At 43.8% G+C, this 13,827-nt stretch overlaps 1 protein-coding gene across 2 annotated transcripts in view; it reads right to left on the bottom strand.

Moving 5' to 3' along the window:
* CTNNBL1 (catenin beta like 1) overlaps positions 1–13,827 on the bottom strand; it is an 80,542-nt gene that overhangs the window by 44,297 nt on the left and 22,418 nt on the right. For both annotated transcript variants that reach the window (XM_067553943.1, XM_067553942.1), the window contains exons 5-10: positions 12,952–13,049; positions 10,253–10,346; positions 9,435–9,526; positions 6,529–6,601; positions 6,244–6,302; positions 4,720–4,868 (exon numbers count right to left, since the gene is read on the bottom strand). In XM_067553943.1, coding sequence (XP_067410044.1) covers positions 4,720–4,868; positions 6,244–6,302; positions 6,529–6,601; positions 9,435–9,526; positions 10,253–10,346; positions 12,952–13,049 — 565 coding nt within the window. The remainder of the gene's footprint in view (positions 1–4,719; positions 4,869–6,243; positions 6,303–6,528; positions 6,602–9,434; positions 9,527–10,252; positions 10,347–12,951; positions 13,050–13,827) is intronic.

The raw sequence follows: 13,827 nt of genomic DNA, 5'->3' as shown, positions 1-13,827 counted from the left end.
AGCTGCCCTCATTATTTAAACAGTCTGCTTCATATGCATTGACTATTTCTTGTTTGCTCCCTCCTCTCATCAACTATCCATATCCTCTTGCCTTCCCACAATCTTGCTACTGCCAGCACAAGAGCTTTCTCTGCAGTTCCTACCATATGGAATAGCCCCCGTGTAGCACACTACTTTGATTCTCCATGCCGTCAAGTTGCCCCTTCTTGTACCTCTTAAATTTCCCTAGCCCTTTTATTTTTACTTTAACTGTATGAACCCTGTGGAGCATTTTAACATCCAATTAGTTATTCAGAATGAAGATAGATCATACAGAGGCCCACTATATAAGGGCTGAAAACCAATTTCAGCTCTGCTTTACTAAGAACATTTGCCCAGTTTTTGCTGAACATGTCCCTTAAAAATGCGTTAACTGAAGACACTCAACACTGACTATGGTTTGCTATTTAGGTGGAGAGTAGATGAAGGCTGTGCACAGTACCTAAGGGAAATGAGAAAACAAGTTCACACAAGGTGCAAGTTTCCTTTGTTGGTGGATATATAGTCTTAAATCTCATCATAAGTAACTCAGACCTGTTTTCATTCCTTTATCATCCATGGGACTCGCCAGTCACTTTATCTGCTAAGCTAACCATTCAGCTGAAGGACACCACACTGTCTGGCAGCTCCAGCTATATGATCTCAGTAATGGAGCAATTACATTAGCAATACAAACCTGCTAATGTGCTTGGGAACGCTAGACAAAGAACGTAACCAGCTCCTAGAAAGTAACCAGGAGTCAAGTCACAGAACTCTCCATTCCTACACAGCTCTCTTCTCTCTCACCAAGTGAATGAAACATCTGTTAAGAACAACGTGTCCCCGTCATCTTAATAAAAAGTAGAGACTGGGGGAAAAGTATTAACTCTTTCACTGTAAATAAAGACAAAACCCCAGGTACACCTCCCTGATAATTTCAAGGAACTGAATGAGGTGCACAATATTCCATCCTGTGTGGAGTTGAGATGTTCCTTCCATTTTAGCTGACAATTCTCTCCTTTTTGCCAGATCCTCCCCTTCCCCAGTAAAGGTCTGAAGCCAACGCACTGGAATGTTTAGTTCTTTATTTACAGTGCTGACATGCCATTTCTGCAGTTCCCATGTTAGATCACATACGAATCCTGCAATAGCAGCACTGTCTGTCTGAGTGAAACTGCACAATTGTGAGATTTCTCAGCATAGCACGTGGGATCTCCCAAGGATTAAAGATTACTGAGTAAATACTCACTGTCTGATTAACTGGAGCCACAGCACACATTCCCCCACTCTTCCTTGATAGCAGTCAAAGCCTCAGCAGAGGTGCTCTCAGTAATGCTACCCCACCGCGCACAGAAGCTGGTTGCAAGGCTTACTTAGTACATACAGTGCTTTGCGATTGTTGGAAGGAAGGCAATCTGGAAGTGCCAAGTATTATATCTTCTGCCACCCACTTATCTACACAGCTGAATGGTCCTTCCTCCTAGGAGTTGTGAGTATTTACCAATGTCCGGATCATTCAGATACCTTTTCCTTTCTTTCATCAGCTGCTTCTCCAAAATGTAGCTTTCTCCATCTCCCAACGCTTACCACTAACACTCACTATTGGAGAAGGCTGGTCAAAATTCATTTGACACAAAGCCATCACATACAGTGTATTTCCAGGGCATTTAGCACTAATATTACCCATTCCCCTTCTGTTTCCTTTACAGTTAGAAACATTAAACAAACAGGTAGCTGGCTTTATGGGTCCTAGGTGTGCTAAGAGACACCCGGGCTCAGCACCACAGCCTTGCAATTCTGAAGACCTGAGTTAAACAGTCAAATGATGCACATGTAGTTGTGTGCATAGTGCATACTGCAGGTTCTTCACAGCCCCAAACCAAACAATGATAAGCAGCAATATCGCACATATCTGCTCAGGAGAGGTCCAGCAGTGGAAGCTTCAGAGTATCCAGCAGGCACTAGGACCCCGATCCAGCACATGAATAACTTTTAGCAGGAGCCTAGTTTCATTGAATTCATGTGCTTAGCAGTTCTCACAACAAATTTCTGGTGGCCTTAGGGGGCAGTCACCAACTCTTGCTGATGGCCGCTCTGACAAATTTTCCTAAAATACCTACTTAATTAACGTTAGGAAAAACAAATAACTATATTCATAGACACATCCAAATCATTGTCATTTATTCATGTAGAGGGGTTTTTGCAGACTCAATAATAAAAGTAACGTAGTCGTATTTTGTTGTACTTTGTATGCCCCTGGCCCTAGCTCCCACTGCCTCTCCCCACTCTCTCCCCATCGCCTCTGGTCCCTGCTGCCTCTCCCCGTTCCCCCAGCCACCTCCTCTGGCGCCTGCTGCCTCCCCTCATTAATCTCCCCTGCCGCCTCCCCTGCTCCCCACCGCCCCCAAGTCCCCGCTGCTCCCCCCACTTTGCCCTGTGCTCCCTTCCGCGGCCTCACCCCCCAGGTTCACCCCATTCCTTGCCTCTTGACCATGGTGCCCAGGAAGGCCAGCCCACTGCCAGAGCTCAAGGCTGAAGGGGGTGAGGGTTAAGCCCACCACCGAAGCACTGTTACTCTAGTCAATTCTGTTAATTTTGCACAGTCATGAACACTAAACTGACAAAAAAACATACCAAAAAGTGTTAAGAAATATGCATTAGATATGGGAATCAATGAACACGTCCAAAGCACAGAAAGAGTCAACTGACTATGTTCAAGTTCTTTTATTCCCTTTAAGAGAGAAGTAATTATTTTCCTGTTAGTGAGAGGGCAGGACTCTCAGTCCACAGAAAGTGAAACAAAACAGATAGCACAGGTGGCAGCAATAAAAGCTCCTACTTGCTGCCCTTAAAAGTGACTCCTGCGGGTTAACAGCAAGTAGTTCACTCTCCAGTCACTGCTCCAGCTGAAACTTGCAACAAGGAGACAAATGAACACCAAGAGTCGTGATGGTCTGAGGATGTGAACTTCTGTCTAAAAGGAACCCGACAGAACATCAACCATGTTGCTAGGTCATCAAATAGCCAGATGACAAAGACTTCTGGTTGCTATTGACCTGCATGGGATATAAATAATCCAACCCCCTTTATAATTATCATTGACTAACATGTGCAGATACAGACCCCTGCTCAAGCTCTGATAAGTCTCACTTTTCCCCCTTCACCATTCTGCCCTGTTCCAGTTAGGGTGAGGAGTCATATTTCCAAAACTGCAACTCCTTTCAGAGCTGCAGCAACACCACAGATGGTGCTGGGGGTTTAACTGTGCTTGTCCTTCATTGCTCCTACTAAAAACCACTAAAAACAGAGAAGTGTCAAGGGACACATTTCCCCCTTTTTATAATTTTCCAGCTGGGACCCTGTTGCAGAGGATGGTAAACATCACAGTCCAAAAAAGGGGGGAAAAAGCCATTAAAAATCCAAATGCTAATTCCCATCCATGTGGCATAAGAACTCCGGGTATTTAGTTCTGCAAGAGAAGCACAGTTGCTTAGTATTAGGAAAAATCTAGAGCCCGGGGAGGCTTCCCCCTTGTCCTTGGCTTTGGAGCTTTTCTTTAATTAGCCTTAAGAAAACACAGCGTTCCTGTCTGAACAATCCAAGTTTCTGGTTATTTATTCAGCTCCCCACTGGTGCATAATACCCGGCCACATTCTGCAGGAATACATCATGTCTCATTGGCATTTGCTCTCCAGCCTCCACAGGCAGCTCAGCGGCATGAGGGAGAGTTGGACAGACAGCCTCCTCAGCATGCAATTGTACAGCTTTAGAGCAGAGCCCAAGCCGAGTCAGAGGAGATACACTTCAACAGCGAAGAGGGGAGGAGGACTAGAGAGCTGAGGTGTGACACAAAATGTGCATGGCTAGGAAATGCACATTTAAATCTCGGTTTTCACAAAAAAAAACCCCGACTAATCTGGTCAATCAATGTTGCAAGGATAACATCTGGATACAAAGGAAAACACTCTACAGGTTGTGGTGGCCTCTGAACAGGGTCTTTGTAGGAGTCCAAATTCTTAGTGAGTTAGTGGGCTGACCTACAATGTTCTTTCACCTGGCCATTTGTCCAGGACAGAATTATCTTTGCATCTTCCAGCAGATGCTTTATCTCAGTAATGCCTCACTAGTGGAAGTTTCACCAAAAAAAAAAAATCCCTTTTTGTGCGTAAAATTCACAACTGGGATTGTCCCACAGACCTATCAGGGATACGAGATAGATGGAGCAGTATATCAGTGAGACATTCAGAGGTGAGAGAGGGGACTGACTGGATACACAACATTCAGAATCTCTGGCTATATCAAAGGGGAGCATTGTATTGTGGCAAAGGAGTATCACCCAAAAAGGTATGTACGTTTCCGCCATACTAGTACCTGGACTGACTGCAGTTGCATTTATCAACCAGCCGGCAGGAAGACACCACCCAATTTGTTCCACTAGCGATTGTACTTGTTGTTGGCACCGCTGGATATCTTTTCAACTCCTTTTGTGGCAGGGAGATCGTTGGTGAGAAGTAATAGAGTGTGTGTATGTTTTTTAGGAAAAGGATATTCAGATCTGAGAAGGTCCAAGGAACACAGAGGGAGAAGAGAAGAGGCAGAGCATGTGCACTTGGTCCAGGAGGACAGATGTCTGGACACAATGTGCATGTGCTATTGGGGTTAAGCGTGAGTGAGGAGATCAGGAAGTCAGAGAATCTCTACCTGAGCATGAGGTTCATCAGTTGTAGCCCCTCCCCTTTCAGGAAGCGATCACGGTTGGAGCTCAGCATTAGACAAGAACAGAGAGAGTCAAACAGGTTCTCCATCATTTCCTGCTCCTCGGCTGTGCTTGGATTGTGTCGTTTAAACACCTGCATGCCAAAGGGGACCAAAAAAAATATAAGCCCTTACTTGGTTGCATATGGACACTGATATAAAACACAGTGTATCATCTCGCTCTGCAAAACTTCAGAGTTCAACTTGTAAATTACAGTTTTGCATAAGCCTGCAACTGTGATGGTAGCAACCATACTCTTGCTGTATTATCACTCATAGCTCTGCTGCTTTATCACTCCATTTGGTGAGACCAATTGTTATTGCCAAGTCCCAAATGGCTGCCAACAAATGGGATTAGATCTAAAACACAAAAGGAAGGTGTGCTGGAAAAAAAGGCAAACAGGCTGGCTACCCGACCTACAGAGAATTAAGGATACAGCTAGTTATGAGACACACAACTACTGCTGATGGTGTACTCAGATGACCTTCTTTTTGTACTAATTTGTGTGTCTACTGAAGAAATCTATGATCACTTGAAATAGCCAACCTCTCATCACCCCATTAACACCCCTCAATATTCACTTATGCCAGGGGTTCTCAAACTGGGGGTCTTGATCCCTTAGGGGATTGCGAGGTTATTATTGGGGGGGAAGGGGGTTGCAAGCTATCAGCCCCTGTGCATGCTGGTAAGGATGACATGGCATGGTGGGGTCATCACAGCATGAAATAGTTTCAAAGGGGGTCCCAGTAAAAAAAGTTTGAGAACCCCGATTTATGCCATTCCTGACCTCCTCCTTACCAATCTCTGATGCAACAATTCCACATATTTTTAGTTTTTCCTATGATTTTTTCTTCTGCATCCCAAACACAAGGCCTCCCCTGTTATCACTAGTCTTTATTCCTGATTTTTTGCTTAGTTTCATTCTCAACCCTTCCCTCTATGCAAGCTTCACATGACTAAAATACAGCTGAACAGTCCTTGACAGTTAACACCAGAAGTAGGTGGTGAGTGAAGCAAACATAAGCCTATGTAGCAGCATCCCAGACCTTACCCACCCGCGTTGCCATCACTTCAGCAAACAAGAGGAAGTTAAGGATACAAACCTGAATAAACCCCCTTAAAAAGGCAAATAGGCAATGTGGCACTGAGCAGAGGATGCCAGGAGCACCCAAGTTCTAATCCTTGCTTTACCTCCAATTCTTCATGTGGCTTTGATTAAACCACTAACTTCTCTCATGCTTCAGCACGCGCATCTCTAAAATGGGGATAACCCCCACATCACTTGGAGGTGGAAGTTTCTAAAGGACTATCGAAGTGCTGAAGAGTGAGCATTGCAATGCATACAAGCTACCAAGACAGAACACTGCCTAGCATCTGTTCCAATCCCTCTAGTATTTTTGCTCACCACTCTTTTCAATCCCAATCTAGGAGTCTCTCAATGGCAGACCAGAAGCATATGCATTACTCACAGATAACTGCTGAAGTAGCACATCGATCCCATCCAGCTCCCCAAGCAATTCCCTGTTGTCTAGAGGGGAAAAAAAGAGGGGGGAAAAATGAAGCTAACTGTCAGATTTTACAGCCGTCTAACACTGATACATCAGCAAACAAAATCAATACAGCTTGACAGAGTACAAAAGCTGCAGAGAGAGAGAAAGCAAGGGGAAGCCAGAGGCAGAAGAGAGTGCTGTCATGATCTGAAACAAGCCTGGATCCTATCCTAACAGAATATCAATAGCAGGGCTGCATCTCACCATCATTATTCTGAAGCAGAATGGCCAGCACCTCACTGCAGTACAGCTTGTTGGCATCAAAAGGCATCTTTGCCTGTTGGAAAAACAAGGATGAGAAACCCATCAGGGGCACTGCTCTGGGTGTTTATTTTGATTTATGGAATGTGCTAATCAGATCACTCAACACATGAGCAACGATTAAAACAAAACACAAACAGCAACAATCTTACAATCTGACTCAGTGCCAAGAAAAAAATTAATTCTCACTGATTTAAAAAAAAAAAAAAAAAAAAAAAATCAAACTATGAACCCTCCCAATATCCTCAGAGGCAAAAGCCTGTGTAACCTGGCGGTGTGCTTGGAAAGTCTACAAACTGGGGTGCTGAACATGGCCTGTCACCAGCTGCTTATCGGGAGAAATCGGTTATGACAGATTTTCCATACCCACCTATAGAAATAAAGATTTTACATAGGTACATACACACATACCTCTCACCCCATTGTGAATGACCTATACCCACCACACCAGGAACTGAATTGGAGTAAAATGAATCACAATAAAGCTACCCAGTGCCAAACGCTGACCTCACACACCTTGACATGAGGGCGTGAGATGCAGTAAGCAGGACAGCATGCAAGATGCTTGCACTGCCATGGCCCAGACTGTATCAGTGTTCTGGATCTCAATCCCACACCTTGCGCTAAACACTCCAGTCCCTTTTTTTTTAAGGCTGATATGAAAGTCACTCTCTCTGGCCAGAGGCTTTGTTTTAAATCTTCTAAGGATGGGACCTCCAGCAGCACAGCACCCTTACCCAATGTTGAGGAACTGGCTTAATACTCTTCTCATGGAATCAGTACTATCTGCTGACTCAAGAATATCACTTCTTGAGAAAAACAAGATTCTGCTTACAGGTGCTGACTGGATGAAGACTTCCTATGCTTAACCCAGCCCATGGTGTGGTCCTGGATAAGCACAGCTGTTTGCATGCAAAGGGATAAAGCACTTGGCTCAAAAGAAGCCAGAATTATCTGCTTTAGGGAACAAATCAGCAACCCACTCGAGGATTGCGATGCAATTTAACAGATTGAGGGCTCACTCACTATGACAAAAACAAGTGAACCAAAAGACCACATAAAGCAAGGAAGGTATTTCCCATTCAATATTGCAGTAAGGGGAGGGGGCAGGAACGTTTAAATCAGTCAAGTATTGCCAAAAGCAAAGGTCACTGAATGAAATTTCATTAGTGTGCGCCTTCCCACAATGGCAGCTGTAAACAAGAGCAAACACTGCCTGACCGCACTGCACTTGCACCCAGCAGAAATTAAAACATGTCAGAATGAAGACAATGCCTGTCTTCAGCACCAGGCTTTCCGGGCTGTCTGCGTTCATGTTTGGCTGCACTAACCAGGGGAATCCAAGTGGTGATTATTTTGCTTTCCTCAGTTTCTAAGCCTTTCATCTGTCAGAGTAATTACAAAGCAGAGAGTAGGTCTGCACTCAGAACATACCTTTCTGGAATAAAATTAGCTTTACCTTTTTTTGTTTTTAGGCAAAAGAAACAATTACGTTACCGCCTGCAGTCAGAAATTATAGGTTATTTCTGCTGACAACTACATAAGGGACACACAGGAACATCTGCAGACCTATTCAATTGGTGGAATGTATTTTGTGGTTCAGTTGCCTTTTGGCTGCAAAAGTGTGTGTGGGGAAGGAGAGAAGGCGGTGCTCCACTGTGAGAGGTGCTATCTTTCAAAGAAGAAAATAGCAAGGATTTGACCACTAATGTGCCCCCAGCATCTTACCATATGAATAGGGCTGCTACCTCACTGACTGCAGTAGCACTCCCCACCCTACTCCCAGCCCCTATTTTAAGGGAGGCTCACCTGCTGTGTCATATGGGATATTTTCATGCACTCTCCATTGTTTTCAATAGACTCTTCAAGGTTAAAAACATCTCGGCATTTTCCTTGTGGGCATCCAAGTGCTGAACCCTTAAACTTATCCCAGCCCAAGGTTGGGTCTTGGGCAAACACTCCTTTGCATGCCAAGGATTAAGTACATGGCTCTTCCTTAGACATATTTTATTTCCCCTTCCAGCCCCCAGGTGGTTTTTGTGCAGAAGAAGCCAAGATGTCTGCCTTTTCTTTACTTGTCCACCAGCATTACCAGGAAGAACATGCATGGCTCAGAATACAAAGTGCTTGTTGGTGCATAACAGCAGTGGAGAACATTAACATGTTGTAGGAATGGTGTGGGTTTATTTCTTGGCAACAGTGTACTTCGAATTCAGAGAACATGCCCCACCACACCTTAACAGGTACAGAGAAGGGAGCTGAGAACCTTAACAAGTGGAAATACTAACATAGGCCCTGATTCTGCAATTGCATCCACAGGGGTGGATTATTGCTCCCACGCAAAGCACTTGGTATCAATGGGGCTCACTGCAGGCACGAAGGCTGGTCTACATGGTTATCATTGCAGGATCGGGGCCATATTTACCAAGCAGAACACACACGAAAACAAGAGAGCAAAGCAGTCTCAGAAACCATGAATTATTACAGGAACTCCACCAGACAGACTCAAATGGGAATGCTTTCCCACAGACTCCCTAAACCCCACACAGAGGTACTAGCATACAAAGCGTGTTTTTCTGATTTTTGGTACTCCAGAGAAGATTCAAGAGGCACATTTTCCAGTCTGGAAGACGGAAGGTCTGACATCTATAGCATTCACAGGGCTTGGGAGCGGAAGGGAAGGAGAAGTTTAAGGGATTGGGAAATCTGCATTAAATGGAAGAGTCAACACTAGCTCTGCACCTTTGGGATTTATACCAGACATCACCTCAAGTGCAGCAAATTCCAAGTCACTGACTTGTTGCTTATTATTCTGATACCTCTTGAAGTTGAAAGGGAAATAAACTCACCTTCAGTCTCTTGAGCAACCACTGCATGAGACCCTGCTGCGCAGCTTCTGTACACATCTCTGGTCGGAACTCTGCCATGTTCTCAACAATTGCTGACAAGAAAAATACAGATCACAGTCTAAGCCTATTTTGTTTCCATTTGTGTTCCAGGCCTGTCTACACTTACCATGAAATTCGGCAGCAGTTGACAGGAGCTACGCACACTACGTAGAGTAGCTTGCGTATCTCCCATTGACTTCCGAAATTCTAATGAGCACGGAGTCCCCAGTACACTGTGTCAACGGGAAATGCCCTCCCCTTGACGCAGCATTACTCTTTTTCCAGTGGTGGATTTATTAAGTCGATTTCCGGATCGATTGAGTGGCTCTCTATTTCCACTCAATCGATTCCAAGAAATCGATCTGACGGTGGCGAATTTGACGCCTTCAGTGAAAACATACCCCCAGTCCTCTCTCAAGTAGAGGCACCTCTCCCATTTTCACACTGCTCTCAGCTTTAACGTCCTTCCCAGGACACTAAGAAACACAGCCATGATAAATGAAGACACTTTTTTGGCAGACCACAGAAAAACATGTTTAATACTTTAATACATTAAGAGGAGGCAGACTCTTAAAATAACACAGCTTCCTGTAATGAAGTTCTCTTAGACAGATTTATGCTTTATTACTAGCAAGCTAAACCAAAGCAGTATTATGTGAAATTCACACAAGGCCTTTTATGCCCACTGTGGTAATTCAGAAGGGGGATAGAAAATTTATGTCCACCCCTCTGTTGACTATGTCAAACCCAAGAGATACTGTACTATAACATCCCCTTACCAAGGGTGTTGTGGACTCCATCAGACTCCTCTTTTACACCTTCATCTAAGCGCTCCAAATTTTGGACCAGCAAGGCCACAACCTGGCCATCAACCTAAGTCATTGAGGCCACAGGGAGAAAAGAGGATTAGTAGAGAGTAAGGGGAAGGGGGTGGGAGGAGAAAGAAATAGAAAAAAAAAATCAATAAGCCCTTCAGAAAGCATAATTCTGATCAGGAGACATTAACAATCTTGCTCTGAAATCTCAGAGCTAGCAAAGGAGTCACAAAGTAAATGTAGCACTACGTTTTTCTTAATTAAACAAATTTTTGTCAAATAAAACAGAAAAACATCTGGAGGAAAAATATTAACCTTGTCACAGTCTGTTATTCCCTGAATCACCCTGATTGATTTATAATCTCCCTGAATTTCAAAGTGCTATACACTACAAACCAACTGGGCATCAGCTGCCTGTCAGCTATAAAAGCAACACCCTTAGTTTCAATTGCTTGTTGCTAGTTTATCTGCATTTTTTCCTTGGCTGCCTAGAAAGCAGATGAAACAGTGCCTGTGAAGGCAGCTTCAAAATTTAAGGGCTCAGCAGTCACATACAGGGAAGTCTTAGTTCTAGGTGCAGAAACATAGTTTTTTTTAAAAAACTATTGTTTTGGCTTCCATAATGTGTGACATCACATAGCCACCTTGGCCAAAGGCAACCGTAAACGATTAAAAATGATTCTGACTTTTATGGCAGTTTGGGGGAAGCCTTGGATGGTGTTAATTTGGGCATTGTCTTGTTTAGGATTAAAAGGTGTGATGTAAAATCATGTTAGCTAGCTCAACCTAACACCTTCTAAAGGTCAGTCACAACAAGGTGAGTCATACTTAAGCACATGCTAAACCAAGCTGCATTGCTTTAGTCCTGGTGTTAGCCAAAGTCTAATGTGACAATCTTCAGTTTTATACAGGAGAGTGGGAAATGTAACACAGCGTCACCCCCATCACAAACCCATTTGCTAACGGAGGTTTCCTATATGCTCAGTGAGTGCAGAAACAGCAGGGTTTACCTTGCAGCGTTAGGTAATGCAACAATCTCTACACAGGCCTCCAAAGGCTATATCCACATCCTAAAAATAAAGAAGCCAACTGGAAGCGGATATCAGTGTTTTCTCAAGACATGGACAACCTGTTTCTTTCAAAATGAACAATGATAAAACCTCTAAAACCTGGCTATTGTGGTCTGGTGACAAGAAACACAGAAAGAGCTTTTGTTCAATGTACTGCTTTCAGTGTATTTATAAAAAGGATCCTCCCTATCAGCTCCCCTCTTCCACTTTATTCATCCAGCAACCTCTCTATGAAGGGACAGTAATTAAAAACAGCCCAGAGGCCAGCCAGAGGAACTCAACTCAGGGACACTGTAATTAACCTTTGGAAGGTAAGATTACAGTGACTAGGCAAGAAAGATTGTAGCAGAAAGAATACAGCAGTTTTCTCATCCTGCTCATCTAAAAAACCATAATCCCGCATCCCTTTAATCTCAACATAATAGTTAGAGACCAAGCCAGGGGCCAAGTATTTCACAAATGCAGCAATTTACTTGGAGAAACTGCCTGAAAGCAGAATGTACTCCATCTCTCACACATAGTTACAAGGAGTTCTGCTGGCATCCTTTTCCTGAAATGTACCTCTGCTCAACTTGGCATCTTTCTCCTTCTACTACAATGCTGTAAAAAAGGATATCCTGCCCAAACACCATGAAAAGAGGAAATTCTATCAACGTAGCAGAGGAGAGGCACTGAGTGCAGTTAACTAAGCAGAAAGCTCTTTCATGAAGCAAGTCAGACTTCATTGGCACCTTTTCAACCCCCCAGGACCACGCCATGCAGTTGTTTAATCTCTATGGAATAAGGGATAATTAAACTCTCTTCCACCCTTAGAACACTTATGTGGCAGGGTGAGTCTGTCCTCTGTACATGAAGAGTTTTAAACATTTTCTTTTCTTGTGTAAAAAGAACAAAGTCAGACCCACTTTATTAGGACCATGCCCATCACAGAGATGTTCTTGTTCAACCGCAGGATATTAGGCCTGAAGCAGGCAATGCTGAATGAAAGTCCATGGGCTGCATTACGCAGGGAGTCAGACTTGATGATCATAATGGCCCTTCTAGGCTTTAAAAAAAATGTAATAAAAATCTATGAGCCAACCTATGACAGGTTTGTATTTTCCCAGGATGAGCAGGTCAAAGAACTGCACTACTCTGCAGAGAAAGCGGGAAGAGGAAGCAGAGAGAGCATGTATCAAATTGAATTCAGTATGACACTGTGCTGCTGTCACGGAACTGACCCCACTCTCCTGCTATAACACTACAGGAAGCACAATAAGATACGACACAGAGAAACCTGTCATCCCCAAACAAAACAAATTAAAAACAACTTATTCCTTTCAAAAATCTGGTGTTCCGGTGATGCAGAGGAGGAACTTGCCCCCAGAATTCACACCTGAAAAGAAACTCATCATGACTGTACTTACAGTATCTCACGCCTTTCAAATGAAAATGGATACATCGAATTCACTAGTATCACCACAGTTTTGCCCAGCACAGAGAATTTCAGATATAAAAGGAATGGTGGCTCCAGAGCACACATCCTTTCCGTCTGTACAGTGGCCACTGATCGGCTGACCAGCCTAATCTGGGGCTACTGAAATTGCTACTTACGAGAGCATCTATGAGGACTTCAGCTCCCTCTTCACTCTCATGGAGTGTGTCTATGTCCGTCAGTTCTTGAAGCAGATCCACCACGGCTATGGACACATGTGGGAGAAGTTAAGGATAACCAAAGTCAAAATTGAGACCACATTTTTCTTCATAAGATGAGAAGTCTGTTCTTGGGCCAATGTGCCTGTGTTTGCTCAAAGACTGCCAAGACTGGAACAGCAAGGAGCATGTGCAGATCGGAGCAGTGATACAGAGGCAGACCAAGCATAAGTGCAGGCACTGATTTAGCAGCCCTTGTTTTCATAAGCACTAAAACTGAGTTTAGTAACTGGGAGTAATATGGCAACATGATCATGTATTTGTTGTATTTGGCAATTTCACTGTTGCCCACTGCCATGTGCTTTTTGTCATTTTTAAACTAATTAAATATTCTTAGAGCTGATACAACTGGTTCCCTGCCATTTTGCATTGTAGCGATTGTTTCAACTCTAGTTAGGAGCACAGAAATATGTACTAAATGATTTGATTTGTGTGCATTATCCTCCCAGTGATACCTAGCTAACTTGATATAGCACACACCATGAGCAAGACTGTAATATGGTGATAGCCCTTCTGCCTGGCCCAATTAGGAGAACATGCATCTCTAACCATGCACTCCACAGGAACTGCGAAGATCCTGCCAGCCCAGTTTTCATTCACTAACACTGGGCCACATAACACATGGTTCTTTTGACTGCCGCACAGCTCTTTAGTACGGCCAGACATATTCCATCTCATTAGACCCTCTTCCCTATTCTCTCAGACACATTGATCAATCCTGCCCAATCTCCACTGGGACAGAACAGGAAATCTAGTCATCAAAACATCCTACATAAT

This window comes from Emydura macquarii, unplaced genomic scaffold, assembly GCF_026122565.2.
Source record: "Emydura macquarii macquarii isolate MOO-44397 ecotype Brisbane River unplaced genomic scaffold, CSIRO-AGI_Emac_v2 contig_1483, whole genome shotgun sequence".
NCBI lineage: Eukaryota > Metazoa > Chordata > Testudines > Chelidae > Emydura > Emydura macquarii.
The sequence above is the reverse complement of the archived record's forward strand: the minus strand, read 5'-3'. Positions and strand labels throughout refer to the sequence as shown.